At 45.6% G+C, this 16,705-nt stretch overlaps 1 protein-coding gene across 1 annotated transcript in view; it reads right to left on the bottom strand.

Annotated features, from left to right (window-relative positions):
- Window positions 1-3,973: 3,973 nt before the first annotated feature.
- The window catches only part of LOC147105628 (uncharacterized), a 54,139-nt gene continuing 41,407 nt past the window's right edge, over window positions 3,974-16,705 (bottom strand). Inside the window, exons 11-12 of the mRNA XM_086010928.1 lie at window positions 8,750-8,808; window positions 3,974-4,108 (exon numbers count right to left, since the gene is read on the bottom strand). Of these exons, the coding sequence (XP_085867054.1) occupies window positions 3,974-4,108; window positions 8,750-8,808 (194 nt within the window). The remainder of the gene's footprint in view (window positions 4,109-8,749; window positions 8,809-16,705) is intronic.

Genomic DNA, 16,705 nt, shown 5'->3' with positions numbered 1-16,705 from the left:
GCACTGCCCATAGCAGATGCAAAAATGGAGCTCATAAAGACTGAGACAAACAAAGATGAAACACTGAGACGACTGAGGAAAAGCATCTTGGATGGATGGCCCAACATGAAGCAAGACTGCTCACCTGACATGGCAGAGTACTGGAACTGCAGGGCGGAACTATCAGTGGTCGAAGACATCATCTACAAAGGAAGTAAAATAGTTATCCCAAAGAGTCTGAGAAAAGAGATGCTAAAAAGGATCCATGGAGGACATCTGGGAATCGAAAAGTGTAAGAAAAGAGCACGAGAGGTGATGTACTGGCCACGAATCAAGCAAGATGTGACAAATGAGGTGTCAAACTGCACAATATGCCTGAAATATCGAGCAAGCAATCCGGTAGAACCACTAAAGCCACACCCAGCACCAGACAGATGTTACCAGAAGGTAGGCGCTGACCTATTCGGATGTCAAGGGAAGGACTATCTTGTAGTCACAGACTATTACTCCCTGTATCCAAAGGTGTGTAGACTGTACACCACCACTGCAGATGCTGTGATAACATGTATGAAAGCCATATTCTCCAGACATGGCGTGGCAAGCGAGGTCTTCACAGACCACGGACCCCAGTTTTACAATGCAAGTTTCCGACACTTTGCCAAAGAGTGGGACTTTGTCCACACAACGTCAAGTCCTCACTTTCCACAGTCCAATGGACTAGTGGAAAAATCGGTCCAGACAGTGAAAAGACTGATGTACAAGGCAAAAGACAGTGGAACTGACTTCTACCAGAGCATGCTTGTATACCGCACAACGCCACTCGAGTGTGGTATGTCACCAGCCCAACTCCTTATGGGACGTCTGCTAAGGTCAAACCTACCCATCCCGGAGAAACTCCTGAAAACAAAAGAGGGGGAGAAAGTGAGGAAGTTCAAAGAACAGAAAGAAAAGCAAAAGTACTACTATGACAGAGGAACACAAAACCTACCTGAACTCCACACTGGTGACCAAGTAAGGTTCAAAGACAAAAGAAACATATGGACTCAGAAGGGAACTGTCCTGAGTGAAGTTCAACCAAGATCATACACCATTCAGACAGATGAGGGTGCTGTTCTGCGAAGAAATCGTCGAGATCTTCTCATGGGACCAGCCACAGCAAGTCAAAAGACTGATACTGTTGAACAACCTGATCACACAGCAGGTCAAAAGATTGATACTGTTGAACAACCTGATCACACAGCTGAGAAATCATCATCTGAGGCAACAACTCAGATTCAAGGACAATCAATCAGAAAATCCTCAAGACGCGTGAAGCCTCCTGAGAGACTCATTGAGCAAGTTTAAGGACTCTTGTTATAGAAGGAAGTAATGTTATCTTATTCTCTCTTCAAGTTTTAGTGTATTTACATATTTCATGTGAACACACAAAACAAGGTTAAAAAACTTTGATAATGATAATGTAAGTTCATTAAGTGTTACAGTTAAAATGCAGAGTAATACAAAGAAAACATGTTGGTAGATAAAAGTAAAATACTTTTGTTTTAAGAAAGGGAGATGTAATGATATCAGCAAATAGTGATGGTATTTGCCTGTTTGATTATGATGCCTTACCAGCATATTTGCCTGTTTGATTATTTATGCCTTACCAGCAGAGGGCATGTGAGAGAGGGAGTTTAGTTTTAGTTTCGTTTTAGATGGATCTCTAAGATGGTGTCTCCTGTAATGCTGTTAACTGAGTTGAACATACTTTAGATTAAAAGACATTCTCTTTCATCAATGTGTCATCATTGAACCCACATACAAATCAATACAGATAGGTCAATTGAAAATTTCAAAACTGCGATTGATATATTTTTGTTAGGACTGGGTATTAGTGTTACGGAGCCAAGGTGGGTAGATAGAGTTAAGATACTGATCAGACATAATATAATTGAATGGTGGAACAGGCTCAAGGGGCTGAATAGCCTGCTCCTGTTCCTATAAGTGGGGTACACTTTCTTACACAGTATATAACGGTGAATTGGATTTGGGTACAGGGGACAATTTTAAAATTTGCTGATAGCACAAAAGTAGGAGGCTTGATGACATAGACAGATTAGCAGAATGGGCAGACAGATGGCAGTACATTTTAATGTGGATAAATGTGAGGTAATACATTTTTTTGAGAACAAGAAATTGAATGGAAAGACAATGAAGGGTGTGGATGAGCAGAGAGATCTAGAAGTTCAAATACATAATTGCCTAAAAGTGCGAGTGCTGCTAGATAAAGCCATAAATAAAGCCAATGCCATTTTGAGTTTTATAAATAAAGAAATAACGATAAATTTATACAAAACACTGGTTATAGTTTTAGGCTCCCCATTATAGGAAGGACATTAAAGCCACAGAGCGCATATAATGCAGATTTTCCAGAAAACTATAGTTATGATGAGAGAATTGAGATACTTGGACTATTTCCACCGGTGATGAGAAGGCAACAAGGGAATTTAATAGAAGTTTTTAAAATTGCAAAATGAATTGTTTTAGTGATTAGCAAAGGACTACTTCTGGTGGGAGAGTCAGTGATATCATTTTAAAATTATACCAAGAGAATGGGGAGATGGGTTTAGCAGAATTTCTTTACACAGAGCATGGAATGCTTTGCCACAGGAAATGTTTGAAGTTGGAACCATTGCATCCTTTAAAGGAAAATTGGATGAATATTTGAAGCAGAGGAATGGGGAGAGCAGGGCACTGGAATTAATTTTCAATAGCTCCAGCAAAGAGCCAGTAGAGACACAATGGACTAAGTGGCTTCCTTCTGTGTTGAAACATCTGTGGTTCTATGTATAAATGTTTTAAAATATTGAAGTAATAATTACACTAATGAAAGTACCTGGATGCAGAAGACAGAACACGTCAAGGAATTTGGCACGGTAAAATTAACCAGTAAGTATTATGTATCAGGTAGACAGCCCAAAATTGCATCCCACAAGTGCTGTCTGATAACCTGTTTCACATTTACTACTTGGTTTCACACAAACCTACAGCTTCTTCCTTGCATCTCATGCACACCTGTATTAGAGTAGGGCACACCTTCAAGAACCAGCATGGAACTGAAACCATGCCAAATTCACATATTCTAAAGGCATCAACGCAAGTCATTGTAAACCAACTTAGATTCCTCCATTCCAATAGTGACTACACTGTAAAGCACTTTGGGAGGTCCTGAGGTTGTGAATAGCGCTAAATAAATGTAAGTCTTTCTTTAGATGCATGACGCATAGACACTTACTGAGACACATTGGAATGCCAGTTGTGCATGTACTCCTTCAATTTCCAGCATCTCAAAACTACTTTTCAGCTTGTGCAACCAAATGACCAATGCAGGTGGAAATCCTAACCCACAGAAAGACCACCCTAGTTAAGTGTAGGTGGTGAAGGCACATCTCCTGTGATATCCTAAGCAGGTTTGGCAGGGTCTGTGTACCCACATGCTTGAGTAATTGAAGATCTATCTAAATCATCTTGGGTGCAGGAAGATCTCCCTTTGAAAATTCCTCTACAACTCCCTCTTATTCTCAAGTTTCCTGAGGGCAATTCAAAGTTCCAGAGGAGTGCCCATCCCATCAGCAAAGGGTTTGAACTGAGAGTAGAACTTTTTTCAATAATAGGTTAAAAATGAAAAAATAAAAACACTAAACTTCAAAAATTAATTGGAAAATGGCCCAAAATTCCCACGAACCAAACTAAATTCAGAAAAAACCAAAGGAACAAACAAAAATCCATTACAATAATTGTAGCTAAACACAGTTTTAAGAGAAACATCAGGAAGTGAGTTACCAAATAAGTAAATGTAAACAGGGCACTCAAATACAATGTTACATTTCAGGATAGATGGAAGACAAGCGCTGGCCTCTATATCATTTTCCAGCCATTACTGAGGCCACTGCAGCATGGGCCTTATGAGCACCCAACCCTACTATTCTGCCTTACATTTTGTACCACCAGTGCATCACAGCAAGAATGTCCTCTTCATGGTACAAACCTCAGAACAGGTTGAGGACTCTCCACATGTGGTTTCATGAATCAGTTGTGTATTGTTTCGACAGCTGTAGTAAATACAAGAGTTATTGGGATCTGGTCCAACCTAGAAATTAAAAACATACCAAAGAAATTGTGATTGTGTGAAAAATGTCAACATTATAAAAAGATGGAATTTATTTAACACTATGAACTGGTAGGAATTTCACATTTAAGACTTAAAATAGTTAATGAAGATAGTAAATGCAGTGGGCTAGATTTTACAAAGTATGGAATATTAAGGGCATTTGGGCAATAAATTGGGCATAATAACATCAATTTTCCACCAAAATGGTGACATAATTTTGTGCTTTATTCTTGCCAATATCTATTTGATGAGGCAGTTATGCTCCACATTAAATGTCAGCACAATGTATATTCTCATTACACTGACACAAGGGGGGTGATTTTCCCAATGGAGGTGGGTTTCGGTTTGGGTGGGTTCCAAACTTGCTTCCACTGAGAGGTACGAAAAAATTGCGATTTTTCCCCTAATTGGCCAGTTGATTTCAGAGGTGTGGGTTCCCCTGTGCCAATTAGTGTTTTGGGACTGAAACTTGCCTCTGTTGATGTCACTTATCCAGCTTCCTTTAAGGGCTGCTTGTTGCCTTGGTTCATTCCACCGGATTTTGGTTGATGGTGCGCCACCTCCAACATTTTTTCAGCTTCAACATTGGCCAACTCCAAGGCAAAGGCCTTCCTGAGGTTCTCAGATGAGGCGCTGGGAATGTTGGTTGAGAGGGTGAAAGCCAGCAGGGAGGTGCTCTTCCCCTCATCTGGGAAGAAGAGGCCTCCCAAAGAAACCAAGGCTGTCTGGGTACAGCTGGCAAGGGAGATCACCTCCAGATGGTGTGCAGCAGAAAATGGATGCAGTGCCGTAAAAGGTTCAATGACCTTGTAAGATCAGGCAAAGTGAGTATACCTTCAGCTTGACCAGCCTTCTGCTCCCCTTCCCTCTCATCACCAGCACTCTGCATTGTCAACCTCCTCCTCCACATTCCACTTTACCCTTACAACCTTTGCAGCCTTCACCATCCCTGTGAACGCAATCACTTGACTATTCGACTATGCTGCCCTCACACTCCCTTTCAATGTTATGCAATGACAACGACTAACAACACACAGGGAGGGCCCTTGGACATGGAACTTCACTCCATCTTTGTCTCCTTCTAAGCATCTATGCTCTGGACTCTACACTCACGCCATCATTCTCACTCCAACTCCACTTGTCTCCCTCACTGCAGGAAAAGAGAGCCCACAATAGAAGGGAAAGGGCAAAGACAGGAGGAGGGCACCCAGGCTGAAGAGGCGGCCTTGGACATCGCCGGCGCAGAGGTGGAAGTGGGGGACGGACAGACGGGCAAGGCAGAGCAAGCTGGTGACAGAATAGTTTTGCCTCTCTCATTTACACTGATTGAATGACTGAAATGGCTGTACATTATTAGAATGCCACTTGAGCATCTGCACTATTGCATGTGCATGCCAGATTTCCGTCAAATGTCTAACCCATGCCTTTACTCCCCCACAGGACCATTCATAGAGCCCGCCCCCCCAACTGTTGACAAGGAAGAGGCTGAGAATCAAGACTCCCCAGGGGAACCTGCAACCTCTGAGGACACAGCGTCAGCAGAATTAAGCGCATCCATCACCAGCGCAGATACGCACACCTCGGTGGGACCTTCGGGACATATATTAATGTTGTCACTGTGTGTATCACATCTCACAGGTGAGCATCAGCAGGTGGTGGAGACAGGGACAGCAGTGGAGAGTCCTTGGTGGAGGGCTCTGCTCCACTGCATGGGGACCCTGTACCTCTGGGTCCATCCAGAAGGAGAGCAATGTTGGAACTCCAGGAGCAGGTGCAGGAGTCTCTGACAGGTCTTGTCCCCAGGGTCACTGCGAGTGTGGAGAGGAAGGAGGAGACCAACTCTAAGCTGAGCAGTGCCGTTGGGGAGGAAATGGCGCATATATGCAGCACCACAGAAAGAATGGCTATGGCCATGGAGGCAATAAGTCACCGGAGTGAGGAAAACATGGTGATTGTTCAGAATAGACTGACATTTCTGGAGGAACGATGGGCAGCTATTGAACAGAGAAACCAGAACTTCATGGAAGTCCTTTTGAGGAGGACTGCCAGTGCATAGACGGGTCCCCATGGCACCCCTGATGTGCAGCAAGGTGCTCTCAAGCCTGCATTGCCGCAGGAGGAGCAGACGTTTGGTGAGCCCTCACAGGCTCGTAAACCCAGAGGACGCCCGCCAAAGGTGTCGAAGCAGGAGCAGCATGAAAGTGAGCAAGGGGCCTCCACTTCTGCTGAAGCCACAGTGGGAGCACCACCTAGGAGCATGCATAAGAGAAAAATAAAGCACCATTAGTCACAGGGGTAGCCACTTGGGTGAATGTTTGTGTATTGACAAAATGCCATCCCTGTTTGAAAGTGTAAAAATGATTTGATGGCAAACTTGGCGTGATGGAATCTGTTATTTTGCCTTAGGCAGCTCCACATTGCGAGCCCCGCAACACTTGCGTGGTCAGGTTGGTGGCCAGAGTGAAAGGAGGCCAGAGAGTCATGTCCATTGTCTAGCATGTCTTAAGACGGAGCCAAGGACATGTGCCAACATGGGCAAGCTATGCAAATCTGGCCAGGATAAGTGCATGCCTTGCATCACGGGCAGCTATGTGCTCGCGTGCTGCCACTGCTGCTGGTCGATAGGCCGGCGTTTGGTCCTCCTCCTGCTCCTCCTCATCTGAGGGGGCTATCAACTGAGCCACTTGCTCATCAGGAAGCTGCAAGCCACGGCACTGTGCCATGTTGTGCAGTGCACAGCAGGCCATGAACATTCTGGAGACCCTGGCTGCTGAATACTGCAGGGCTCCACCTGATCTGTCAAGGCATCAGAATCGCATCTTCAACAAGCCAATGGTTTGCTCGATGATGGATCTGGTCGAAATGTGGCTGGCATTGTAGCACTCTTCAGCCTCGTCAGTTGGCCACCTGATCGGCGTCATTGGCCACTTCTTCAGGGGGTAGCCCTTGTCACCAAGGAGCCATCCGTTAAGTTGGTTTGGCAGATTGAAGAGCGGAGGAACACTAGAGTTCCGCAGGATGAAAGAGTCATGGCAACTACCACAGAACTTGGCGCAAACATGCAAAATCTCCTTCTTGTGGTTACACACCAGCTATATGTTGATGGAGTGGAAGCCCTTACGGTTGACAAAGACAGTTGGGTTGCAATGGGGTGCCCTAAGGGCCACATGTGTGCAGTCTATGACGCCCTGCACCATTGGCAAGCCTGCCGTATTGGCAAAGCCAAATGAATGCGCGGTTACACTTGCTTGATCCCTTGAGAGGGTGGATGTAATTGTGGGCCTTTGCGAAAAGGGCATCGGTAACCTGCGTGATGCAACTGTGGGTGGCTGACTGGGAGATGCCGCTGATCTCTGCTGATCCCTGGAAGGAGCCTGAGGCAAAAAAGTTGAGTGCGGTGGTGAACTTGACAGCCACTGGTAAGGGGTGTCCACCCGCTCCTCTGGGCTCCAGTTGTTGGTGCAGCAGTGTGCAGATGTCTCCAACAACCCCTCGCTAAAGTCTCAGCCTTCTTTGGCACTGCTGCTCACTCATGTTGAGGTAGCTCATCCTCTGTCTGTAAACCCTGAGAGGGGGGTATCTCCTGCGGCGATGTACTTCCATGCGCTGGCGCCTTCTGCCCTGTGCAGCATCAGGTGGGTGAGCAGGAGGTTGGCGTTCCTGCTGCTGTTGCTGCTGAGCTGCCTGGTTCTGCTGCTGCCGTGACTGCTCCTCATCCGAAACTGAGCTCCACGGTGAAAGGAAATAAATGGTTCCCATGCTGCTGACAGATACCTTCATTGGGGAAGCGCTCAGTCCAAGCGGGGAGAGGGTCTTCCAAGGAGGTCCCACAGTTGAGAGATAGAAGCTGCAGCACCTCCGACTTCGGTAGGCCTGCTAAAAGTGCTGAAAGACCTTTGTAACAAAGGTTCTACCACCTACAACTGATCCCTGATGAAAGCTCCGTTTTAATGGTGGAGCTGCAGCTGTGAGGAGGCCACCTCTTGTCAACCTGCCAGGTTTAGCTGGCGTGGTTTAGGAGAGTCGTGGAACACACTGAAAATGTGGTAAAATAACGAGGGCCTGTCAAAATAGGATTATAGAGGCCCTTATCTACCATTTAAGGGTCTTAACTCCCTCTCTGGATTGATGGAGGCGGGATCAAATCGCACCCATCAAAACCGCCTCCGGCAAAATTGCGCGGAGGCAGGTTGGAGGCGGGTTCCAAATCCGCCCTCACTTTTTGCGATTTTGCCAACTGTCTCACCTCCAAACCTGCCTCCTCAGCGCTGGGAAAATCACCCCCAAGAAGTACAATATAACTGGAGTTCACAGCAACGAACTGGAAGTGATGTAACGATTGTGTAGTGGTGTGAGACCATCTGGAGGAGGTAGTTTCATACTGCTTCGGCTTCATCTAGGCCGTGTTTTTTGTAAATGAGCTTATAAATCAAAGAACACAGGAAATCCTCCTACTATGTTTAAGTTGTTTTTCCAGGCTGTAAGCAGAGTAAATTTTCCCCACACTTGATAGAAACTCCATCATAGTACTTGGAGTAAAAGTCAACAAGATGTTTATAATTTTTTTTAATTGATTTTTATACAGGAAGTCTTAATTTAACAGCACTAAATTTGACATACCATACATGAAGGTACTGTAGTTTGAGGCGTAGTACTTATAAGCGTTGAATGTGTAATACCTTAAGAAAAAGAATAAATGTTAAGACATTAACAACCAAAATCCCCAAAATGTGGATGCCTTAGTAGGATGTAAACCGAATGGATCATGGACAGAATTTAGGGAGGAAAGAGGATCTGCCAGTTTTAAGCCCCATTTAGGTTCTGCCCTAAATTCTGCTGGAAATAAGGGAGGGTCTAAAATGCATCTGCTTAATCAAAGGGATCAGATCAGCTGCCCATTGTACGCCAGACAATTTTACTTTCTATTGACTTGGACGCCAGGCTCAAGAGGCAGCACTGCAGGAGATTCAGACCTTCCCGCAGATATCCAGCTACAGGAAACTTTGTTATATCCGGCACCGACGGGACTGAGCTGTTGCCGATCTATCAAAACTGCCGGACATACAAAGTTAATGTTGAAGCATACGGAGACGGCTCCAAACCACGCCAGGTTAGAGCAGGCGGGCCGTCGGGTTGAAGGACTTGGAGGGGCCGCGATGTCGGTGTTCAGGTGAGTGATGGGTGCACGAGTGCAAAGGTAAGTGTGTTTGGTGTGTCTAAAGTATGTAAAGAAGTTTTACTTACCTGTACTTACCTTCACAGCCTTTCTTCCTCTAGGATGCAGGAGTCCATCACTCAGCCGGAACTGAAAGCCGAACGGCTGCGATCTGTCAAAAGTGACAGCCTTCAGCTTTCAGTGCCGGTGACAGTTCTAACTGAGTCTGCGTAGAAGGACTCAGGTTAGAAGTCAGTCTGACAGTGTTTGACAGCTTCAAACAGCTGTGAAACACTGATATTTCATCTGTCAAAAGCTCTTGACAGATGAAATTTCAGTCTGTGACGTCACCTGTTGCCGGGTGGCCCTTAATTGGCCTGCTGAGCCCGCTGGACAGGCTCAACAAGGTCAATCAAGGGAAAATCGCGTCGATAGGCCGGACGTCGATGGAGGCGGGACTAAAACCCGAAAGTTGTAGTCCCGCCTCCTTCCCGACAGCTTAATGAAAATCCAGCCCATAGTGTGGCCCAGAAGTCACTACTGCACTTAATTTCTTGGGGCAACAAGCAACTTCAGCCAAGTTAGTCAGTTTGTTCTACATTCTTGCATGATCCGTTAAAATCATCAAAGTTTATTTGTATTAATCTTATTATACTGAAGCTATAATTAGTAATGCTACTGATTTAGAATAACACGCTCAAGCAGTACCGATATATACACTTGTGTATGCATCAACTGAACCTCAAAAGTAATTTAATGAAGCTCCAAGAACAACACATTTTATTGATCAGCTTTGGCAGAGTGGATTTCATGTGACAATTAGAAACAATATTACTCACCAGTAATTGTAGTTTCAGAAGCTGTAGATGTTAAGTCTGTGTGTTCTAGTTGTAATTACTAACACAGACTACAAGATTAAAGTTCAACAGGTCTTTACTGGTTGGAGGTCAGGACTATACTAAATACAATATTACTACACAGTGCTTATATACCGGTGGTCACCACCGGTATTACGTATACAGCAGCCAGAGAAAGTAGTACATCTCTTAAGGTGGAACAGGCTTACGTTCTCTTAAGGTGGAACAGGTTACATACACCACAATCCTCCCTTTTTAGCTTAACAGACATATCCCCATTTAACATAACATAATAACATATATAACTTCAGGTATAAACAGTTCAAAGGTTCAGTCTCTCAGGAGGCCTTCTGATTCGGTTTGGATAACACCTTTCAGTGGTCTCTGATTCCTGTTGCTGAGGTGACTCCTCTAGTTGGTCTCCCATGCATTGGGTGTTATCATCATCAGGTACATTCCCTGCCGAGGTAGATGCTTCAGGTTCATTAACGTCTTCCACAGTTGTCTCTGTCGCAACCATGTGTTCGACCCTTGCTCTCGATTCTACCAGTTGATCCGCATGACGCCTTATCACATTGTTACCAATATCTACTGTGTACATCAGAGGTCCTTGTCTGGCCCGAATTGTTCCGGACTGCCATTTTTCGTTTCCATAGCCCCTTGCCAACACTGGTTGTCCTACGTCGAAACTTCGAGTGGTCTTGTTATTAAGATGCCGGAACTGTTTGTTTTCCACTTCCCTCCGCACATTTGGTTTTAACAAGTCCAACCTGGACCGCAACCTCCTGTTATAAAACATCATGGCAGGACTTTGGTTAGTCACTGCATGAGCGGCGTTTCGATATGCCATTAGGAAATTGTCCACCTTGTGCTGTAGCGGAATCTGATCATCGTTCATGGCCTTTATTGCCTTTTTGAATGTTTGGACAAATCTCTCGGCCAACCCGTTTGTCGCCGGATGATATGGGGCAGAGGTATAATGTTTCACCCCATTCTTCTTTAAGAATTTTTGGAATTCTTCCGACACGAACTGTGGTCCGTTGTCCGAACAGATCTGTTCTGGCAATCCGTTCCTTGCGAATATTGTTCTTAACACCGCAATTGTCTTTTCTGAAGTAGTGGTATTCATCTTGATCACTTCTGGCCATTTGGAATGTGCGTCCACCGCAATTAGGAACATGGAGTCCATGAATGGACCAGCAAAGTCAATATGTACGCATTGCCATGGGGCTGAAGGCCATTCCCATGGGTGTAGTGGTGCGATCGGAGGTGCATTTTGCACTTTTTGGCACCCAGCGCAGCTTTTCGTCAACTCCTCTATCTGTTGGTCAATACCCGGCCACCATACATAAGCCCTAGCAAGACTTTTCATCTTAACTCCCCCCAGATGACCTTCATGCAGTTCTTTTAGAACTCTTTCCCTTAACTTGGGAGGAATAATCACTCTTGTCCCGTACATCAAAGTACCATGGCAGACGGACAGCTGGTCTCGCCTTGCCGAGAATGCCAGTAACAGAGGATCACCACGTGTTGGCCATCCTTTCACTGTCACCTCGTAGACTCTGGACAGTGTCGGGTCGTTCCTGGTTTCTCTTTCAATACTTGCATTGGTGACTGGTAAACACTCGATGATGGTCGAATGAAATAACTCAACAGGGTCAACTTTCGTCGTTTCTTCTTCTTCAGGTAGTGGCAGGCGCGACAACCCATCAGCATTGCCATGCTGCTTCGTACCTTTGAATTCTATTTGATATTGATGTGCCCCTAGGAAAAGGGACCATCTCTGGAGACGCTGTGCTGTCATCACTGAAACACCCTTCTTAGGGTTAAAAATGGATACCAACGGCTGATGGTCTGTCAGAAGTGTGAATTTTTGGCCCTGCAGGTAATGATTAAACTTCTTCACTCCCCATACAAGGCTGAGAGCCTCCCTATCGTTCTGCACATAGTTGCGCTCAGCGGAGGTCAATGATCTGGATGCAAACGCGACTGGCCTTTCCGTGCCATTTGGCAACTTGTGTGAGAGTACTGCCCCAATACCATATGGAGAAGCATCACAAGCCAACCGAATAGGCAGTGTTGGGTTGAAGTGAGCCAACACTTCCTCTGAGGTGATCAATTCTTTGCTTTTGCAAAATGCCTTCTTACAGTTTTCGCTCCATTCCCATGGTACCCCCTTCTGTAAAAGAGCGTTTAGCGGGTGCAGTACCGTGGATAGATTTGGTAGAAATTTATGGTAATAGTTAATCAATCCTAGAAACGACCTCAACTGAGAGACATTATCCGGAGCGGGAGCCTTTACAACTGCCTCTATCTTGTCAGGAGACTTATGAAGCCCCTCCCGGTCAATGACATGACCACAGTACGAGATCCGCTTCTGGAAGAACTCACATTTCTGCCGATTAACTCTAAGTCCATACTCTTTCAGTCTGTTGAGCAGCAGTTCCAAGTTTGCGAGGTGTTCTTCATCACCATCACCTGTAATCAGAATATCGTCCAGGTAACATTGTGTGCCTGGAATTCCCTGTAATACCTGCTCCATGGCCCTCTGCCAAATTGCTGGAGCTGATGCCACTCCAAAAACCAGCCTATTGTACCGGTACAAACCTCGATGCGTGTTGATCGTGAGGTATTGGCGTGACTCTTCTTCAACCTCCATCTGCAAGTACGCCTGCGCAAGGTCTATCTTGGTGAAGTGTTTCCCACCAGACAACGAAGCAAAAATATCCTCAATCCGCGGAAGCGGATACTGCACCGTGTGAAGCACCGGATTAACGGTGATTTTGAAATCTCCACAGATGCGAACCTTCCCTGGTTCTCCTGGCTTGTTGCTTGAAGGACGTTTCATAACGGGAACAATGGGCGTAGCCCACTCACTCCAATCTACCTTAGACAGTACACCTGAATGTTCTAGCGCTTCCAGTTCCGCTTCTACAGTAGGTCGTATTGCATAGGGTACCGGTCTGGCTTTCAAAAATTTTGGGTGTGCATGTTCATCAATCTTGATGTTTGCCGTAATTCCTCTCAGTGTTCCCAGTCCCTGCTGGAACACCTCTTTAGCATCATCCAATATTTTGGACAATTGTTTAGGTTTGACATCTGTTTCCCCGGAATCTACCGTTAGTGCCTTCAAGGAGTGCCAGTCCATATTCATTTTCCTAATCCACTCCCATCCCAGTAGTGGTGGACCTCCTTCAGGTAGCACATATAAGTCCATTACTTGGCTTTCTTCGCCCTTGTGGACCACTTTTACCTCTATCTTTCCGATGGGGTACACTCTTTGCCCCGTGTATGTTTTCAATATAATCTTTGTATCCCGTAGGGGAATATGTTGGAATAACTTTTTGTAATCTTTCTTATTCATGACCGTCAATGCCGATCCAGTGTCCAATTCCATCTTTACTTGGACTCCTGCTATCTGAAGGGTGACCCAAATTGTCTGGAGATCTGCATCCTTACCAACGTTGTGTACTCTTAAGCTACCCAGTTCATTACTGCTAGCGTCTGAATCTGACTTCTGTTCGGTCGAACTGTTCTTTGTCACCTTGTGTACCTTTATGTATTTTCCTTGCGGTGACTTTTTGTTGCTGGTCTTCTTTCCTGACCGGCATACTTCAGCTATGTGGCCAAGCCTGCCACACGTTCTGCATTCTTGGTTTTTAAACCAACACTGGTTCTGATCGTGCGTTGTCTTTCCACAACGATAACATTTTACAGTACTCAAACCCAATTTATTTGTACTGAGTTCCGGTGACCGTAGCTGCATTACTGCCGTGCCTCTCGCTGCGGCTTCGTGTGCTGCTGCCATAGTGACCGCTTTCTCAAGCGTCAGCTCATTCTCCTCGAGCAGTCGCTTTTGTGTATCTTCTTTTAATAAACCACACACAAATTTATCTCGTAGCGCCTCTGTCAGTCTCGTTCCAAACTGACAGTACTTTGCTAGCTTACGCAATTCCATTAAATATTCAGCATTGCTTTCATCCTTCAGCTGCCTTCTGCTGTAAAATTTAAATCATTCCGCTAGCATCAGCGGCGTGGGGTTTAGATTATTTTTCAGGACAGTAACAATCTCCTCGAACGTCTTATCCGCCGGTTCATCTGGTGATAAAAGGTGTTTCAATTGCCCGTATGTCTTCGCACCCATTAAGTTTAATAATGTTAGTGCTTTCTCTTCATCTGGGATTTTATTTGCTTTACAATAATTTTGTATGCGTTCTACATACATGGCCCAATCTTCGATGTCGCTATCAAAGGTATTAAATGTTCCCATGTTTAGGCATCGTTGCAATTTAATTTATTTTTATTTTTATCCAAGATGGCGGCTTCCCGCTCTTGTCTTCGTCCTCCGCCTACAAAATGGCGGTTTTCCCACGCTTGGCGGTCTTCACCCGTCCCCCGACGCTGTCTCTGCTTCACCGCGGCTCTCGCGCCTTCAGTTGCCCCAGACGCTGCACCTTTTTAGCCCGAATGCGGCCCGGCCCTTATCACCAGCCGCGATCGATGTCCCCGCGCTGCGCCTTTCGGCCCGAATGCGGCCCGGCCCTTATCTCCGGTCGCGATCGATCTCACCGCCCTTATTCCTCCGTCTTCCCTCCCTGTCTGTACAGCCAATGCGGCCGACTTTCTGGTCGCATCGCTGCCCGGCTTACCCACCACCGAGGTAGAAAGAAGATAGCTGACAGCCGCTGATGGAGGCTTCGAGTTCAGGATGTCTTCTGCACTCTGGTTTCTCGATGTCTGCCGCACGACGTGTCTTCCAGCAGGGTGATGAGGGTGGAAGCCTCTCTTCAACGTCCGTTCTGTGAACGAAGCCGCCGTGGATATAAACTGCCGCAGGGTAAGAATCGGACTCGTCGCCACTGTTAAGTCTGTGTGTTCTAGTTGTAATTACTAACACAGACTACAAGATTAAAGTTCAACAGGTCTTTACTGGTTGGAGGTCAGGACTATACTAAATACAATATTACTACACAGTGCTTATATACCGGTGGTCACCACCGGTATTACGTATACAGCAGCCAGAGAAAGTAGTACATCTCTTAAGGTGGAACAGGCTTAAGTTCTCTTAAGGTGGAACAGGTTACATACACCACAGTAGATGCGCTTGTCACTGTAGTTGGTGTTGGCCCTATGTAGCAGAAAGATATTACAAACTATTAATTCTCTAATTGTTATAAATAGATTTCATGTGACAATGAGAAAGAACTGTACTAACAAAACATGGAAGTTTCAGAAGCCAAGTTGCCTGTGAAAGCAACTTACTTATCGAACAATTACAACAGAATTTCCATGTTATCAGCAAACAAGTCATTGGCCATGAAATTCGATAAGGCACACTGCTCAATGCACAATCCCCCCATCACTCACCTACCAACAATCTCTACCAAACATGAGGCACACTTCACATTCCTAGCTTCACCTCAGCCCCTTGGAGGAGACGGTAATGGCCATTCTTGGCACAGCATGGCTGAACCCTTGGCCAGCAGTGGGGCTGAAAGAATACAACATGCTGGTATCCTCATACACTATCCTCCTTCTCACATCCCACAAGATCGTATGATTTACAAGCAGCGCATGATATAAGCATGCACCTCTTTCTTATGCCCGCCTCCCCTCACCACAACCCTACCCTTGTGTCTTCCTCATTTCAGACACCCAAGAAATCCAGTCAGTGGGGCAACAAGAAGAGGGGAAGGAGAGTGAAGAAAGAGAAGAAACACCATCACTCGATTTCACACTCCCAGCCAGCAGCTCCTCGGGGTCATCCTGCAAGGCCATTTGCAGAGTACCCAACTGAAAGCCTTCCACCAGCCATGCTGCAGCCACTCAGGTAGCACTGCATGACAGCACGAGGATAGGCAAAGGCACACGCAAGACACTCACTAAGGAAACGGACAATGCTGATTAGTTATATTTAGTTTTATTGTAATATTGGATGCATATGTGGATAAAGTTGGATTGGAAAGTTTGCTTTGTGGTGGCTTTTATTTCAGCATTGTGGCCAAGAGGATGCTGAGATGGTCAGTAACAGAGGGAAGGTAAGGTGTGAGACTAATGTTGAAAGGGAAATTGAGGTTGTGGTCACTGGTACCGCAGGTGGATGATTCGATCCCGGATATCCTGACCCGAAAGGGGCTGTGTGTGTTGCCTCCTTCCTTCTGCTTTTCCCTCTTTGGCAGAGTAGATTTCACGTGACCTGAAATCTATAATGGCCCAGATCTTCGGGTCTCCACGGGTGAGTATGCACAGGGTACTCACCCGTAGGCCCAATGGAAGTGCCGGTTTCCTGCATGCGCAGGAAACTGGCACATCCGTTCCCCTGAAAGAAGGGGTTCAGAGTTCAAACGCGTGCGCAGGAGAGGCAGCGCGTGCGCATCGAACTTGCGTTTTTTTTGCAGGTTTTCCCAGCAGGGTAAGTCTCCAGAATTTACACATTTAAAAAGCAGTCGTAAGGCCTGCTTTTTACAAGGTAAGTGGTGAATTAATTAAAATTAAAACATTTTTTCCACAGGTTTATTATTTTTAAATACTTTAAAGAAAGGTAAGTTTATTTTTAGCCCCGTT

Source organism: Somniosus microcephalus, chromosome 17, assembly GCF_052327205.1.
Source record: "Somniosus microcephalus isolate GS21.2 chromosome 17, FLI_Smic_1.0, whole genome shotgun sequence".
Taxonomy (NCBI): domain Eukaryota; kingdom Metazoa; phylum Chordata; class Chondrichthyes; order Squaliformes; family Somniosidae; genus Somniosus; species Somniosus microcephalus.
Note: the sequence above shows the minus strand (reverse complement) of the source record. Positions and strands in the feature narration are given on the sequence as shown.